At 34.6% G+C, this 18,270-nt stretch overlaps 1 protein-coding gene across 4 annotated transcripts; it reads left to right on the top strand.

Moving 5' to 3' along the window:
* The first annotated feature begins 317 nt into the window (after nucleotides 1–317).
* On the top strand, nucleotides 318–12,585 carry LOC117932364 (oxysterol-binding protein-related protein 2A-like). Of its 4 annotated transcripts, none has more exons than XM_034853606.1 (12): nucleotides 402–628; nucleotides 730–1,171; nucleotides 2,497–2,856; nucleotides 4,782–4,878; nucleotides 5,812–6,257; nucleotides 7,028–7,183; nucleotides 8,601–8,768; nucleotides 8,898–9,038; nucleotides 9,184–9,414; nucleotides 9,523–9,642; nucleotides 11,891–12,081; nucleotides 12,197–12,585. In XM_034853606.1, exons 2-11 carry the CDS (start codon nucleotides 779–781, stop codon nucleotides 12,074–12,076), a joined length of 2,298 nt encoding a protein of 765 aa, XP_034709497.1. In that variant the 5' UTR covers nucleotides 402–628; nucleotides 730–778; the 3' UTR covers nucleotides 12,077–12,081; nucleotides 12,197–12,585. The 4 variants fall into 4 exon arrangements, with proteins under 4 accessions (XP_034709511.1, XP_034709497.1, XP_034709488.1 ...); XM_034853597.1 differs by having other exon boundaries at nucleotides 403–604; XM_034853612.1 differs by having other exon boundaries at nucleotides 412–604; nucleotides 9,529–9,642.
* Nucleotides 12,586–18,270: the final 5,685 nt, after the last annotated feature.

Genomic DNA, 18,270 nt, shown 5'->3' with positions numbered 1-18,270 from the left:
TGTGAAGAGGAAAAAAAAAAGAGAGAAAAAGTTGATGATTACGCAGTAAATGCTATTAATAACACGTCACAGTCTTCATCCTCAGTCCTCACTTCCGTCCCACTTCCCACTCATCACCCTTCAGTCGTCTCCCCGTACTCTTGCCCCACCACCCAACTCACCCCTCGATTTTTTTTTACTGATATTTTCCTTCTCTATATCTCGCGATATCTCCTCTCCTCTTCTCCCTCCCCACCTTTTTTTCTCTCTTTCCGCTCCTGAGTACAGTGAGTAAGAGAGAAGCAAGAAACTATACTAGACATCTCTCTCTCTCTCTCTCTCTCTCTCTGCTTGAATGCCTACTTAATTACGAAACTGCCATCCCCTACTTTAATTACCTGTTACTACATCTCAACTCCTCCTTCCAATACACAATATTATAAAAACAAAATAAAATAAAATAAAAAATGAAATAAAATACTTTGTTTTCAATTCAAGCAAAAGCCTCCTTATTTTAGTAATCCTTGGAATTCTTCAAATCCCCCCTCCCTCATCTGCTTTCTCTCTCAGTTTCAGAGCTCTCCAAAACTCGAGCCCATCTTCTCTTTCTCTCTCTTCCCTTCCTGTAAAACCCTAAATTCATTTACATGTGAATCTCTCTTTGTTTATTTGTTTATAATGTTATGCATTGAATAAGAATATTGAAGTAATGATTCTTTTTTGTTTGTTTGTTTCGGCGTGTTTCTGCAGCGTATTGAATGGATATTTGATTGGTGAATTGAGGTGTTTATAGATCGGAATGCGGGTGAAGGAGATGCATCCATTGTGTTGTATATCGCTGGAGAGTCCCGGAGTAGGAGACCAGTCGCCGGAGGTGAGTAGAGCGGCAACTGCAGCCTCTTCCGGCGGATCTGACGGCAATGCGGGGCGGCCGGCGGGATCCGATACCAGCGTCGCCGGAGTTCTCTACAAGTGGACAAATTACGGCAAGGGTTGGAGATCCCGGTGGTTCCTGCTAAGGAACGGCGTTCTTTCTTACTCCAAGATTCGCCGGCCGGAGAGCCTCCACCTACCATCACCGGCAGACGACATCCGGGTGATAGGCGACGTCTCCACGAGTCGCCTCTCCAGGTTGGACAGTGGTGGCGGCAGACGAAAGCACCAGAAAAATGTTGGCATCGTTCATCTCAAGGTATGAATAGAGAACGATTCAACGGATCGTAAGCCAAAGAGTAATTATACAGTGCGATCTGCGCCACACCACAACGCTACAATTGGCACACTCCACCCTTTTTCTCTCTCTTTTTTATTTTTAATTTTTGGCGGTAGTTCACGAAAAAGTTTCCCCTATCGGAAACATCTCAATTCAAAAAATTTTACTTGATTTTTACCAAACCCCAGTCAGTAAAAAATTTCTGGGTATCCGTCTGCCACAAAAAAAGCTTTGAAATCTGAGCTGCAAAATCTATGAACCGTTGGTTTCTCACGCAATCTGCGAATCAGAGGAGGGGGAAAGTGGGAAACATTTACTTATTTATTTTTATTTTGATGATTTTAAATTTTTTACAGTTTAACTGGGTGTTAATCTAGAGTGGGTCACATCAGCAGGTGTTTTAGGGCAGGATAGGCTGTGCTGTAGGCCTAGGTTTTAAGCTGTGGTCACATCATCCTGCGATGGTTTTGTGATCAACGCCATCGAATTCTTCACTGATTTTGACCTCTTTTTTTGCTCCGCCTCTTCTCAGATTCCCCATTTCCTGCTCCTCAACCTCATTTCGTACTCGGAAATATATATTTTTTAATCGGACGGTGGATCTGACCTCTGTAAGTGTGTTTTTCGCGGATTCCGTGGTTTGGGTGCTTTGGATTCTTTTGACTTTTGACAGGATTTGAATGGGTTTGAGTTGTAAGTGACTTTAAGGTATGGGCTATAGACCTTTCGTGAAAAGATGGAGGAAACAATATGGGTTAGACTTTTTTTTAGGAAAACTATGGGAAATTGAACAGATTAGCTGAGGCTTTGTGGAGTTGAACCCATTTGAAGCATGGTGGTCTTGGCGTGTTCGGGAAACCTGAAACTGACTTCCTTTGAGCATTTACCATATGTCATTTGAAGCTCTTTCTTGGCGGCAATAGATTTGAGGATATTGGGGTTTGAGTCTTGTTTTTGTTGGGGATTTTACGTGATTGGCATGGTGTGGCTTTATCGCCGAACTAGGTTTGTATGGTTCAGGGTTTGAAGAAGCTTAGATGGGCTGAGTTCGAGCTAATGGTTTATGTTCTTGAAATTTGGTACCATTGTGTTCTTCTTACTAGTGCTGGTTTTTCCAGGAGTTTTTATTTTCGTCTTTCTGAAATTAGAGCTTTTCCGTGTACATTTCTTTTGGGTAATTGTGTTTGGAAATTATTTCATATTAGATTTAGTTTCGTGATTGACAGTGTTTTAACCTGATTAGTGGAACTGGAACTATAAGCTTTGTCGCATTATTTACAGTGATGCTATTGATCTTTTGGCAGATCTCGTCATTTCGTGAGAGCAAGTCTGATGATCGAAGATTTTATATATTTACTGCTACAAAAACCCTTCATCTAAGGACCGAGTCAAAGAGAGATCGGGTGGCTTGGATAGAAGCTTTAGTCTCAACTCGAAGCCTATTTTCTTTTAGACCGCTAAATGATAATCTCTCCCTGGTACCAAATGATATATCTGTATCAACTGAAAGGCTTAAAAATCGTTTGCTTGAAGAGGGAGCCCATGAGGGACTAGTTAGAGATTGCGAACAGATCATGCTTTCTGAGTTCTCGGAAATACAAGGCCAAGTTAAAGTTCTTTGTGAAGAACGATCCAATTTGCTCGATACATTAAGACAGCTGGAGGTAACTTTGCACTTAATTATAAGTAATGCCTCGACAATGGAGTGGGTGAAAATTCTCTTTTCTCTTTCTCTTTTTGCAATATTCCAATCTTTTAGTTGACAGTTACACTGCCACAGCGCGGCAGTTTGGATTTAATGTATATGAAACTGCATTTTGCATTTTATTGGAAGTGTGAATTCCCATTGCATAATAAATTATAAATTACTTAATGGGTAGACTGTAGATGTAATCAATTGAAGTGGTTTTGTTCCCTCCCATGTTAGGGGAGCAACTGCAAGATCAACTTAAATACAGCCTTAACTCCGAACCTTCTTTTATTCTTGTAGCATCCTGCACTTGAACCAAATAGCAGTAATTCTTTTTTTGTGGAACATGACAATCCATCTTAGCCTTTGTGTTTGCTTCTGGTCCTTCATTCCTCCATTTTGACATCTTATTCTAACTGTTTTAGATGTTGAGCAGCATATTTGAGATAATTGTTCTTGGTTGATCTAATAATTTGCGCTTTTTTTTTTGGTCATTTTACTATTTCATGGGACAAGTATTTACCACTGCTGGAATAAATATCTACCATTGTACAAATTCACATATGAGTTAAAAAAAAAGGAAAAGATATACAATTGTTATTAAGTTATATATACTAAGCCCAAAGTATTATGGTATCTTTGGTTCATTTCAGGCATTTAAGCTCAAGTAAATGATGATTGGTCTTGGAGTATCTTAGGATAGTCACTAGCTAGACTACTTGGTTACATGGGGTGCTTGAGTTTTAAATCGTGGTTGGAGCCATGGATGCCCTGCAGTGGGATGCCAGCATCAGTGCTATGAAATCTTTCATTGGACTAATAAAATTCTTGAATGTTAATGATGAGAATATTTTGACCCAGATCTCCTTATACTAATGTTTCCGATGATTTTCATTCAACCTGTAGGCATGGTTTTCTATGGATATTTTGTTTTATATCTGATTTTACACTCATTGTGGATAGGAAATGCCATCACTGCTTGCTTTTCATAAATTTTATGTGAACATTTAGAATCTAAATACTAAACCAATTGAGATGACCCTGCACAGCCCCACCACAAAAATAATAAATCTTTCCTAGAAAATCAAAAGATGGAATGTTTTTCCCATTTAGGATCTTATAAGCTCCAATAAACCCAAAAATAAAAAATAACATAAAAAATTTTCAAAATCAGAAATGAAAAAAAGAGTGACTTAAATATATTAGTAGTTCAAAAAGCTAAATTTTAGTTAAGAAAATGAAAAATTTTCAATACCCAAAGTTTTACAAATTCATATCAGAACCTGCACCTAGAGAAAAAAATGGAAATGACAGATTTGAAGTGTGCGTTCAGTGATATTTCAAGTTGTTTGATGACCCTAGTTTCAAACTTGTGATTGATATTCGAGTAACATGGAAAATGGTTCAAGGGAATGTACATCTAGGATAAAAGTGAAGACTATACTCCTGGTGTTGCTCATTAGACATTTTTTAGAATTCAAGATCTAGCTTTTAGTTTATTGAGGTGATTATACATTGCCTCAGCAGTTGTCATGAACTGTTAGTGCGAATAATTTTTTCTGTTTTGTCATAGGTGGTGTCTTTGGTGTAGTATGGCATTAAAGAAAATAATTGGAAATAGAAAAATGGTCAAGAAAGTTTGCGTTTAGATAGTTTTCAGTGTAAATATACACCTTAATACAGTCACATCTAGATTCTCATACTTTACCCAGTGTTACTAAATGTGGTGCGTTTAACATATTAATTTCTTTAGTTGTATAATTGAATGATCTTAAAATGTGGTTTTACTCTTTTATAATATATTTTACTGGATCCTTATTTTTTTGTCTTATTTCCTATGTGTTTCTAGAATGAACTTGCTAATTGATTAAATTCATCACTTTTCTTTTGCACATTCAGGCAGCTAATATTGAAGCTGAAGTTTCTGGAATTAATGATAGTGAATTTCAATTGACAAAGCATGAACTGTCCAGCCTAGGGCGTGGAAAATATAGTGGTATGATTAATGTGCATCACTTCTGCTCCTGAATATATATCCTTCCTTTTCTTTGTTTGCTTCATTTATTTTATCATTTTAAAAGTTGTAAGCATGCCCCAATATGGAAAATGGAGCAAAAGATGTAAAAGATACGTTTTACATAAAACCATGTACTTACTAAGATTTTCCTCCTGTTTTAAGCTTTTAATGCAAGGTCTGTGTTCTTGTTTTATGAATGTTGCATCCATGCTTTGTGTAATACATAGTTTTCTAAGATTTATGCATAAATTTGAAATATCTAGTCCTCCTATTTCAGTTTCAATTAAGGCCAATGGTGAATCCTTTTTCATGACTTCTTGTTGTTTATCATTCCTTTGGCATTTTCTATTGCCAGGACTTAAGGTATAAGCTTTAATTGCATATCCCAGTGACTGCTTGCAGATTTTGGTTACCTCTTAGAAAAACTATGCTGCAGCACCATGCAGATTAAATATGGCTTTGTTTTGATTCATTAGTGACTTGTTTATTTTGGTACATCTTTCTCCTGCTGAATATGACCAAATGGATCACAACTTCATAAATTTTCCTTTTAAACTAAAAGCTTAACTATATTCTTGTAGTGTTTAACTGCCCCTTGTTTACTCTACTGAAGCTTAAGAGTTAGTTATTTTTAAATTGAAGTTTCAATTACCAAAAGCAGAAAATTTTTATGTTCTTTGTTCTTTGAGTGATTTGCACAGCTAATAACTGTATGGGTGCTTGTGATATTAAAATCACTCAACTTCCCATGATTGCCATGAATTTTCTGAATCAAGATTCTTAGATATGTTGGTAGATAATTTTTCTTTTTTGTTTTGAAAATTTCATTCTGTGGATTCTCTTTAAAATTTTTGTAATTACTATTTTCCTTTTAGCATGCATTCTTATTTTCTCTACATTTCATTTTGGTAGAGTGCAGCACAACTGAATCATCTGATGATATTGAGAAACAAGAGCTTGAGGAAGTGTCAGATGAGGAGGAAACCTCTTTCTTTGACACTAGAGAGGATTTTGCTGAACCCACAGTCAGTTGTGGGTCTATAACAGGAGTTGTAAATTACATGGATAAGCAAATGAAACCTGAAATTCAACTTGATAATGCAGAGAAGATTCATACTGAGAATAGATTTTGTGAATCTAGATATCCACAAATTGAAAGGCGAAAGAAGCTTCCCGATCCAGTTGAGAAAGAGAAAGGGGTAAGTCTTTGGTCTATGATCAAAGACAATGTCGGAAAGGATCTCACACGAGTTTGTCTCCCTGTTTATTTTAATGAGCCAATATCATCCCTTCAGAAATGTTTTGAGGACCTGGAGTACTCTTATCTTTTGGATCGAGCGTATGAATATGGAAAAGATGTATGCATATCTTTATCTCTTACTCTCTCCCTTTGATATACGTGTACTTGCATTGTTCTTTTTGGTTATTTCTCCTTATTATGCTACATGCTTGTCTATAATAATACTATTTAAAACACGAGCACTTGTTCAATCTTTGTGGGATGTCTGAAGTTTCCCCAAATCTATAATCAACTTCTGTGTTTTGCAATGGTCTAATGCTTTTCTTTTCTGCATCATACATTCTATTCTTAATGTCCTTATCCACCTGTGAAAAAGTAAAGATTTAGGTGAAAGAAATAGATTCAGTGTGGGTCCAAATGAGATTAGAACACCAATAAAGATTGCGTGAATATGTCACTGCTATAAGAGAAAGTACATCAGAGGCCTACTGCCTCAGCACACAAGGAAAAGTAGTTTTAACTGTCATGAGTCTCTCTGCAATTAATAACATGAGTTGAAATTGTATAGAGTACTAATCCCTAACCCAATTAAGAATGTTGTACTTGTGAAACTGTATCATGTAAATTGCAGTTTTGAATTCTTCAAGTTCATTAATACATATGGTCCTAGCATTCAATTAATAAAAATTTGAAACTAGGACAGCAAGGTTGACATTTTTTTTCCAGAGTTTATGTTTCAATGAGCATTTTCCAGATTAGCCTTCATTTACACTTTACATCAAATTTAGTAATGCTAAAATATTTTGTGATTGTTAAAGACATTTACTGCTTTAACATCTTCATGAAATCTGACATTTTTCCCTCATTGGGCTTCCTTTTTGTTTCTAGGGAAACAGTCTCCTAAGAGTTCTACATGTTGCAGCTTTTGCGGTTTCTGGATATGCGTCCTCTGAAGGTCGGCATTGCAAACCCTTCAACCCGTTGTTAGGGGAAACTTATGAAGCTGATTTTCCTGATAAAGGAATTCGCTTTTTCTCTGAGAAGGTCCGTAGTTAAGGATGTTAGAACAGATCTATGATACTCGAATCTTTTAATTTCACCAACACACACATGTGGACATAGCATGACATGGGTATATGGTTATGAGATCCTTGTTGGATATTCCTATTTTATTTTAGGTGTGAGTGTTTGATTTTTTCATTGATGTCCTTTTATTCTTTCAAATCTTAGTAATAATTACATTGGAGAAAAGAAAGAGTTGGCCAAAAAGTGAATTTTTATAAGAATATTTATGGATAAAAGGGGAAAGATGAGAGCTTTTGAGAAGGATATCTTCACTTCCAATGTATTTTTAATTGAATTTTCTTACCCTTTTTGAGATCCTTTTAGCTGAGTCCCTGTATCCTAAAATTTGAGTTGTGGATGGACGGGACACTTAGACACATTCCCACATCTGACACTCGTACTTGAATATCCATGCAACATAGGAACATACACAAGGACAAATGTAGAAATTGGTGAAAGGGAAGAAGTAATATTGTTAAATTTTAAGTGGGACCCATAAGAGATTGTGCAACCTTGAGAAAAGAAACTGTTACTGGGATTTTTCAAAAAATAACATCATTAGTTTGCAATTACTGAGAAAATTGCAAGAGAAAAAAATGCATGAAAAACATGACCTGCATTTGAAAATTTTCTCGAATGACTCTTAAAGAGATAAAAAATGACAGTACTCATTTCCCTGCTTCATTGAATTAGGACATTCCAAGTTTTGACAATACAATGTGGATATTTTGAATTTATTTGAAGAAATTGGAACATAGATTTATGATTTATCATCCAAATTTAACCACTTTGGTTTTATGTTGAACAAGAACAATAGTAGTTAAATATTGAACTCTAATTTCCTCCATTATCAAAATAATGAAGGGTTCTAATTATGTGGCAAATAATTTCTGGAAAGAAATTTGTTGTCTGGTTAAACAAGTCTGTGCTCTTCCAAAAGTGTAGACGAGAAAAGGAAGATGGGACATGCTGAAAATTTTCTGAATTTCATTCTATTATTCATCAAAAACACTTCACAATACTTTATACTCTCTCTCTCTCTCTCTCTAAAAGCCTGACTAAAACCTTGTTTGTTAAATAGAACCCTAAATATTTATTCTCAATGTCCACCTAGCAAAAAAATTAATGACTAAGAAAATTAGTTGCTGCAAATATTATTGTGATCCCAGCCATACTAGTGTACATCTTGAATAGACCTTTTCCCAAGATCTAAAGTTACGTGAAATTGACAAGTTGGTAGAAGTTATAACCTTCCTTTGTCAGCTGCATCACTTCTCCACTTTTTGATTACTTATTCTCTTCTATCAATTAAGTCCTGAATTCCTTAGCAAGATTTATTTTTCTCTGAGCATTGTCATTTCATCACCCCCTTTTTTTCTGTTGTTTATTGAAACAGGTTAGTCATCACCCAACACTCATTGCCTGCCATTGTGAAGGTAAAGGGTGGAAATTCTGGGCTGACAGTAACCTACGAACAAAATTTTGGGGACGATCAATTCAGCTCGACCCTGTGGGAGTTTTGACCCTTGAGTTTGATGATGGTGAGGTTTTCAAATGGAGCAAGGTGTGTGCTGCAGCTTGATTGTGCTTGTGCAAGAAATATTGCTTGCTTGTGTGTTTTCATTTTTTGGATACCTGTTTTTTGAGGGGGAAAAAAAAAAAAAAATCTAAAACGTGTTTATATTGTCCTTAGGTCACGACCACCATTTATAATCTTATCCTTGGTAAAGTGTATTGTGATCACCATGGTACAATGCACATACAAGGTAATCGCCAACATTCATGCAAACTCAAGTTCAAAGAGCAGGCTCTTCTTGACAGAAATCCTCACCAAGTAAGCATTCTACTTTGGAACCTCTCTGCATATGTATGTATCTGCATGCTGCATCACTATATTGTTATTATCCAATCTGTTCAAATTTAGTGTTTTTTTAGCATTGTGACCAGAATCGTTTAAATGGAACCTACTTTCTATGCAGGTACATGGTTTTGTTGAGGATCTGACAGGGGAAAGGGCTGCTACCCTATTTGGGAAGTGGGATGACAGCATGTATTACGTTCTTGGAGACAGAACTGGCAAGCTGAAGGACTGTAATGGGTCCCCGGATGCCTCCTTGTTGTGGAAAAGGAATAGGCCACCTCCTTGTCTCACTCGGTACAACTTAACGTCATTTGCAATTACACTAAATGAGCTGACGTCAGGACTTCAGGTAGAGATAATGTATTGAATCAATTTTTTTATGTGCATATTCATTTTCCTCTTATGCATATCTAATTGTCTTTTATAGCTCTGTCTGATCCCGGGTATTTGATCACGGATTAAGGAGAAGCTCCCACCCACGGATTCAAGACTTAGACCAGATCAACGACATCTAGAGAATGGAGAATATGAAAAGGCAAATGCAGAAAAACTACGGTTAGAGAAGCGGCAGAGGATGGTATGAGTAGCTCCTCCTTTCCCTATTTCTTCAATCCATTTTATTCATGGCATCATTGTTTGATGATTTTATTATTTAACCAAATTGGAGATTCTGTGCCAAAAGCACAGCCATAACATAGTCACCACAGTTTTGATTGATGAATAAATGTTTCTTAGTACAAAGCGATGTGGATATCAGGCCAGGATTTCTTTATTGTTTCCTTCAGAATTTGCATCTAGTTGATTGAATTTGGATTTGCAATTGTGGTTTTCCTTCAGTCCTTGGAGGGCTATGTTGAGGATTTGGTTGTTACATAATAAGTTGTTCCTATCAATTTTGAATTGCTTCCCACAAAATGATTTGGAACACAAACGTTCCCCAAGATTTGGACATTGGACTTGATGGTGGCGCACCATAAAGTTCCATACAACTTGCTTCATGGTAGAAACCTTACAAGATGCTATCTTTGAATATTTGTTTGTTATTCTAGAGAACAATGAGATTCGTGACCATGTTTCTCTACATTTCCCATTTACTAGAGCAAAGCTGAGTTGGGTTCCTCCATGGCATGCATTCACCAAAGTCAAGCTGAGTTGGGTTGCCCCATGCAATGCATTCATTGAGGATAAGTTGACTTGGGTTCCTTCATGGAACAGCATTAAATGTTTTAGATTTTGAAGTTTAGCAAAGGGATTAGAGGCAGATTAGGCTGAATCAATTTCCCTGTTTCTCTTTGGGGTTTGATGACGAAAGAATTTGAACAAGTTCCTCATTAGTATATTTTGAAGGACTGAAAGGAGGTCTTCTTGACTAGTCTAAGCCATCTTGCACCCCACTTTTAAATGGATTCCTCTTTGTATGGGATAGTTAAATTTTAGAATGGGTGCTGGGGGCACTTTTAGAAACAATCGGGGATGCAGAATTATGGGAAACTCAGGACTGCAGGTGAAGGGAATTCTCCTATACCATTGAGTGGCACTGGATAGCAAATTGGTTTCTTGCAAGTTTGCACTGAAGGGAGAGAGAGAGTCAGAGCTGCTGGGTGAGACACATCTCATTTAAATGGATTCTTTGATCTGTAAATGTAGAAATTCAATTATTTTTTAGGGGCACATTGGAGAGCTTTGAGATTTCTTGAGAAATTTCCTGTATGAAACAAGGGTTAAAAAACAAATTTCTTTATCGCATTTTCCTTTTTTTCACCTTCTATTTGTGGTTGCTTGCTTTGTTGGATTCTAGTCCTTCATATCTTTCATGCTCTCTTTCAGGAAACTCTGTTTTCTATGTCTTTGTACATTTCAAATGTCTCCCCAGTGTATAAGAAAGTTATAATTTTGTAGTGGTTTGAAAGTAAAACAGGAAACTTAATATAGTGCAAACATTCAAAACCGTGTTGGCATCATTTGTGTTCAAGTATCAGTGTTTATGGAATTTGAAATGCACAGAAAGGGACTATGTTGTAAGATTCCTTCATCTTTGTTAAAGATTTGCATCTTCAGTATCCTCTTTTGTTAAAATCTTCAATCCATAGATTTCCAATTGACAAAAAGAAGTTTATTTAGTTCTCTCTTTGGTTGTTATTTCCAGTTTCATCTCTCTCGTCACTTGGCTGAAAAAGGTTTCCTGGGTTTTGTATATTCTTTGCAACTCATTACGTGTTAGGAATAGATATACAATAATATTCATTGTTGCATGTCAAGAAAGTTGGTTCATCAATTTCCCATTTTAGCACCTTGATTGGTGATGTTCCAGAAGGGGATGGATATTATCTTCCATGTAAGTTGTGACTTGTTGGGGGGGGGGGGGGGGGGACAAGAGGCTGCCGCATATGCATGGCAAACAATCTTGAGCTTAATTGCAATGAAAGATTACAGGACTGGCAAATGATTGCCTTCTTTCTGTTATGGTACGGGCAGTTAATTGTTTGCATAGAAAGGGCGGCTGTTTGTAGTCTCCTTTCACCAAAAAAAGAAGGGGCGACTGTTTTATGATGTACTTTGAGGACCCAGTAAGAGGAAATGTGTAGCTGAAATTCAGGATTTTGAGCTTTGGTTTTTGTTCTGAATTTTGGCTATCTTGGGAGTGAACATTTATTTTAGGGTACCATGCCAATAGTGTTTCATCTTTGCTTTCTTCTGAATTCATCTAGATTCTTTTGGAGCATCTATGTTTAACTAAGGTTTTTTTTTCCAGTCAGTTGTCAGTTATTACTACTATTATTGTTGGTTTTGTTGCTGTGGTTACTGACGTACTTCCTCTTGTACAGTCAAGGAAATTACAAGAAAATGGATGGAAACCGAAGTGGTTCGAGAGAGAAGGTGAAGATGGACCCTTTCGTTATATGGGCGGATACTGGGAAGCTCGGGACCAGGGAAAATGGGATGGGTGCCCGAATATATTCGGTGAATTCACAGAAGACCTTGTTAATTCCTATGAAGGGTCTGGATTGTAACTCAGGTGCATACTTTTTTTCTGGAAAACTATGTTGACACCTCTAGAATACTTTTCCCCCCTTTTGCTACTTCCATTAGGTCAGGCAAGTTATGTGATCTGATGGTATGGGACATTGCAGGTAATCGAGGATGCATAAGAAACCTTCAGGACTGTCACAAAGTAAAGCTGTGCACAGAAGGCAGCCTAACTGGTTTCCAATTCTGCAAGTGAAGCCAGGGATTGTGGAACAACGTTAACGAAATTGATCCTAAAGGACCTTTGAAAGCGAAGAGTTGAATCTTTTAGTTAGGGGATGATGGTAAAATTGTTAATCGTAAAATTGCATAGTGACACTCTCCCTCTCCTCTCCCTCCCCTCTCTCACCTCTCCATTTGTTATAGGTCCTCCAACTTATGGTATCCATTGGTTGGCCATTTATTTAGATCATTACTTGTATTTTCTTTCTTTCCCCCACCCACCTTTTCGTTGGAAATAAAATGAAAGAGATAAAAAAAAGGTTGTATTGCACCAACTGTCCAAACATGGAATTTCATTTTTTGGCATTCATGATACCTATAAGGTTACAACTTGGGAGGGATGGTTTAATCCAATTTTTAACTCAAAACACTCGATCCAAGCTTGACCTAACATCATTTTATTTAAGTTCGGGCTGTTCGGTTAGATTTGAATTGATCGGGTAATATAATTTAAAATTTATCTATAATATTTTATTTTATTTTTATATATTTATATGAAAATTTAAATAGTAAAGACGATAAAATTTTAAAATAGTAAGAAAAGAATAAACATAAATTTATATATATATATATATATATATATATATATATATATATATATATATATGATATTTTTCTTAAAAGTATAAAAAAAAACGACTATTATTATTATACGTTATAGATATTATAAAGATATTAAATTAAGTTTGGGTTAAGCTTGATTTGCTTGAATCTTGGTCCAAGTTCAATCCAAAATGAGTTTGGGTTAAAATTTTTTAACCAAAACTCAATCTGAATTTTGAAAATGATTATGCAAGTTCATGCTAACATTAAGTCGGGTCAAACTGCTCAAGTTACAGCCCTAGACACCCATATGCTATTTTGGGCCTCTATCATAGTGAGTGCGTGCTATTGTGAATGGCTTTTTGGGTGTAATTTTCACCAACATGCTTTGGGCTTCAATGCTATTTTGGGTCCATGGTTAATTGATTTAAGTTTCTCTTATTTGATTTTGGCAATAAAGGGGTTTAATATGAAGCTATAAAAGAGAAAATATTATATTTTATCCCATCCTTGTTGATAAGATAAGATAAATTATTTTATCATTTATTTTATCCTATATTTAACCAAACTGAGATATATGGTAAAATATATTATTCATTTTCCTTTTTATATCTTTATACATAGTATATGTTAATTCTAAGTTAAAATATAAGACCTATGCATCATAAGTTCATTTATTTTTAAAAAATTTATATATTTATTTTGTAAAATAATTTTTTTATTATAAAATTAAAATCTTGGTTATTTTTTTTAAATATATTTTAAAATAATATTAATATATATATATATATATATATATATATATATATATATATATATATATATATATATATATATATATTTATACATTTTAAATATTTTAATTATAAATATTGATGAATGTAAGAGAAATTTCATTTTCTTAAATAGAAAATTTATAATGTCATATACTTTTTATTTTATTATATATATGTGTAATTTTTTTTATTTATTTTATAAAGTAAATGTAAATAAAACATAACATATCCTATTTAATATGTTATCTTAAAATATTATATCCATTAGATTTAATATATAAAAATATAAATTTTTATTGTAAATCATATCATATATAATTTTTATCAAATAAATTATAATATTTTATGATATGTATATCTTATTTTATGAAATATAAGTATAAGAGTTTGTAATTCGAATAGCTCATGGCATGGCTTCTTCGGTGCGCTCTCAGTTGCTTGAATCAAAGTGAATTGTCCCACGCTAGCACTTCCACGTCATAACTCCACCAAAGGGGCTCATGTGGGAAAAGCGTCCGTTAATAACGTGGATTGCGCGTCTTCCAAAGAGCACTTCTTGAAGGCTTAGAAGTATTCTCAGGGCTCAACAATTGAAATGGCATATCCAAGGTGTTTGAAGTTATTTTGAGTGATGGACTAGTTTGGTCATCCTTGATCCGGCTTGATGATGATTAGTTGGTTCATAAAACCATAACGGGCCGGCGTATTCTAGGTGGTTGGATTGTGTCCTAACCTCACCTATATAATCTTAAGTTTTGGTTCAAGCCGAAGTTTGTGGGTTGTGGCCATTAAAATATACATTTAAGGTCACTTTTAAACCAATTATTTAAAATGGTCTCTCTCTTTGCCATGTTCCTCTTTTTGTTATTTTTTTATTTTTGAAAAACTTGTTAGATGCCCCATTTAAAAACTGCAATTTCGGTACAAATTTAGAAACCATATTTTGAAATTTTGGTTTGAGTAAACATTTATAAATAACATTTTGAAAATGTTGTTTCAAACCAATTTAAAGGAAAAAAAAAAAGGTTGGTTTGAACAATAGTTTCATACCAATAACTTACATATTGTTTGTTTGAAGTATCAATTTGATTCAAAATTCTATAATATTTATATTCTATTTTCTTTAGGGACAATTATGATTTAGGATAGGCAAAGTTGATAATGGATTTAAAGTCTGCATATTTAGTATAATTGTTATTAAAGATATAAAATATGGAAGACAAAAATACCCTTAAAGAAAATTAGGGAAATTGAGATAAGAGTTTTCTGTAAATTGCTTGTGGGTATTCACAAAATTGGACATACTTTTTTATTGAGTGTTTGATAAATCAGTTTATTGACATAATATGACTTAATTATCAAATATAATAATTATATTTGATTAAGTAATTTAATATTACAATATAAAATTTAAAATAACTTTAACAAATTAACTTAATGATATAAGTACAGTTTAACTTAAAATTATATTAAGTTATTAAATAGTGAGTATTAAGTTTCATCAAATATATTTGTAACATTAGAATTTAAGTTTTCCAATAAAAAATGATGTTCTTCTATTGATTCTCACATTTAATAACTTATTAAAATCATACAATCCATTCTCTTGATATTACTTTTTTGTTGGATTGAATCCAAAATCTTCTTTGATAAGGTTTCGGAACTAGGATAATTCTAAGATGTTTATGCATCGAAGGTAGCGTAAGGCTTGAAAATTTGAGGTTTAAAATGTATTAATCGATGAATCTGAGATGGATCTAGATGTTCAAACTAGGTAAACCTTTTGCATCAATTTCATTTTCATAGTGAATTAATTTCAAACCTCGGGTTTGTGATATATTTATTTATTTTATTTTTATCTTTTTATATTTCTATATTGTATCGTGTGTTTTTGCCTATTATCTTCGTCTTTTTCAATTTCATTTAATTTCTATTACTTATAAAGATAATTTGAGTAGATCATGTGTTCATTTGATCCCGTCATCTTGTTAATTGAATTTTGATTTGGTTTGGAGAGTTGGAAGTTATTTTTTTGCATGCCAATTGGATAATGAAGTGGGAATCGACTTGAGTGTTTAATCATTCAGTCGTATGCAAGCAAGTAAAAGTGCTTAAGGGATTCTTTTTGAGTAGAACGAGTAGAACATGGCTTGGGCCTTGAAAAGCACCTTTAGAAGTTGAGAATAATGGTCCCTCGTTTCAAGAGAAATTTAAATGGGCCTTGGGCCCAGTATGTCAAACTCAAGACAAGGACCATGGCCACCCCTAAGCCCTTGCGCTGGGCTACCTTGTATTGATGGACCATTGGGTTTCTGATTCTTGTCCTTGACACTGTTTATTCCTAATCAAGTTATTCTTAAGAATCACAAAGATATTAGAAAGGGAAAAAACAATCACTAATTTGCAAAAATTGACCCCTTCAAGAAAAAAAATTGATACATGACCCTCAGTTGATAAAAGTTTGTGGAAAAGAATGATATATATTTTTTCATTACATTTTTTATAAAATGAAATAATATTTATAATATACAATCCAACAAAATTAGGAAACTAAATTATACAAAGAAAGTTGATTAGTTCTTAGAAATCCTTCTTAAAAAAAATAAAAGAGGAAATATAGGATGGATTATACATTTCTTAATGTTTTCAATCAAATCTAAAAAATTAGGGAGATTAATTTTGACATCTTCAATCAAATCAGTTAACACTTCCTCTTAAGTTGATGAGTAGATATTTTCCATTTTTATTTTATTAATTATTTTGTGAAATGATCCACTCGGTGCAACCTTTGTTAGAATATCAAGTAGCTCATTTGGAGTACAAAATAAGTCCACTATTTAGCTTTTATTTGATAAAATTTCAACCCATTAATTTTAACGTGTTTTGTACTATTATGTTAAACTAGGTTGTGATCAACATTCTCCATCATCAACTAGTGGTGGTTCTTCTTTTCCAATCTCTGGATCAGCCTTTGCCACTGCAACAAATCCTCTATTCCTTCTTTACAAACCAGTTCCTGATACTCATGGTAATGTTCACCCTATGTTAATCTAAGAAAGGGGTATTTAAGCCTAAGGTCTATTTGAATCCTGACTTTACAAAGTAATTATTAGAAGGCTACCATGGAAGAAGAGTATACTAGCTTGATTTAAATCAAGACCTGGTCTCTAGTTCCAAAACCAATTGATAAAAGGATAGTTGATTGCAAATCGGGTGTTCAAGATCAAAAGGAATCCTGTTGGGGCTGTCTCATGGTACAAGGCATGTTTGGTGGCTAAAGGTTATCACCAATCGCCTGGTTTTGATTTCATTGAGACCTTCATTCCAATGGTTAATTAAACCTACAACAATTCATGTGGTGCTAAAATAGCTTTTGCTAAAGGTTGGGAGATTGACATTTGGATCGATGTGAATAATGCATTCTTGAATGGGATTCTCTAAGAAACTGTATTTATAAATCAACCTCTAGGGTTTGAACAACGTGATCAATAGAGACCTTTGGTATGCAAACTACATAAAGCTCTACATGGTGTTTGACAAGCTCAGATCATCATTGCAACTTGGTTTTATCTCATCTTAGGTTGATCATTATCTTTTTCTCAAGTTTTCTGCTGATTCCATTATATGTTCATATAGATGATATACTAATCACTGGTAGCAATCCTATAAAGATTCAATGCATTATTACCCTGTTGGAAGGTGAAACTCCCCTTTCCACAAAAGGGAGATGCGGGGGAATGTATGCTGTTGGGCAGGTAGGAGGTCGTAACATGGCGTGCAAAATGGAATTCAAAGAGGAAAATGAAGATATATTTTTTTTTTCCTAAAAAAAAAATGAATTAATCAGATTTTCAAAGATTGGGGTGATTAATGGCAGATATGGCTAATTGTTGTCCTTGTGCCCTGCCCATGTTGCAATCTCACTTTTTGGGCATCAGATTAATCTGCTGCATACACTTCATTTGAGTTGCACCACTACGACAACAAAGAGATCGAAGTCAAGAATATTGCCGTCCAACCATATCTTGATCTATACGTACCATTATTTTACCATATGACACTTCACATTATCAGTTTTCAGTGCTTAAATTATTGGGGTTATGGAATTATTGCGAGAGAGATGGGGATATGATCTGGGTATGTATATAATATATACTTTGATTTTGGGCCCCGCCCCTTATGTTCAACAAAGGTGGGTTGGCATGGTGTGAGACAAGGATTCATCACCAAATGACAAGATTCAATTTCAATCGCCAGCCAAAGCAATTTCTGGACGTAATGTTGTGTTGACAATACTTTTGAAGTGGTCCATAGTGATAAAAAGTGAGGCTATCCATCTAGTTTTATGGAACTCGTATTAAAAAGGACCTATATGTGTATGTGCCAGTCATTTATTCTATATATTCTTCTTGAAAACTTTGGACATGGATGAAAACAACACGAGATGTTGCATGGCATGCAGTTAAAAAATTCTTGAAATTCACTGACACTGAGACTTGGATCGACCAGATAGGGCATGCCTCCCAGCCTTGGAATTAAGCTTATGAATAGTCAAATCATATGCTTTGAACAAGGACCATTTGCTTCAGGGGCTCATGCCATGTCTGGCTGCATCCAATCATTATCAACTTTATGAT

The sequence above is a fragment of the Vitis riparia genome, chromosome 2 (genome assembly GCF_004353265.1).
Source record: "Vitis riparia cultivar Riparia Gloire de Montpellier isolate 1030 chromosome 2, EGFV_Vit.rip_1.0, whole genome shotgun sequence".
In the NCBI taxonomy this organism is placed as follows: domain Eukaryota; kingdom Viridiplantae; phylum Streptophyta; class Magnoliopsida; order Vitales; family Vitaceae; genus Vitis; species Vitis riparia.
The sequence above is the reverse complement of the archived record's forward strand: the minus strand, read 5'-3'. Positions and strand labels throughout refer to the sequence as shown.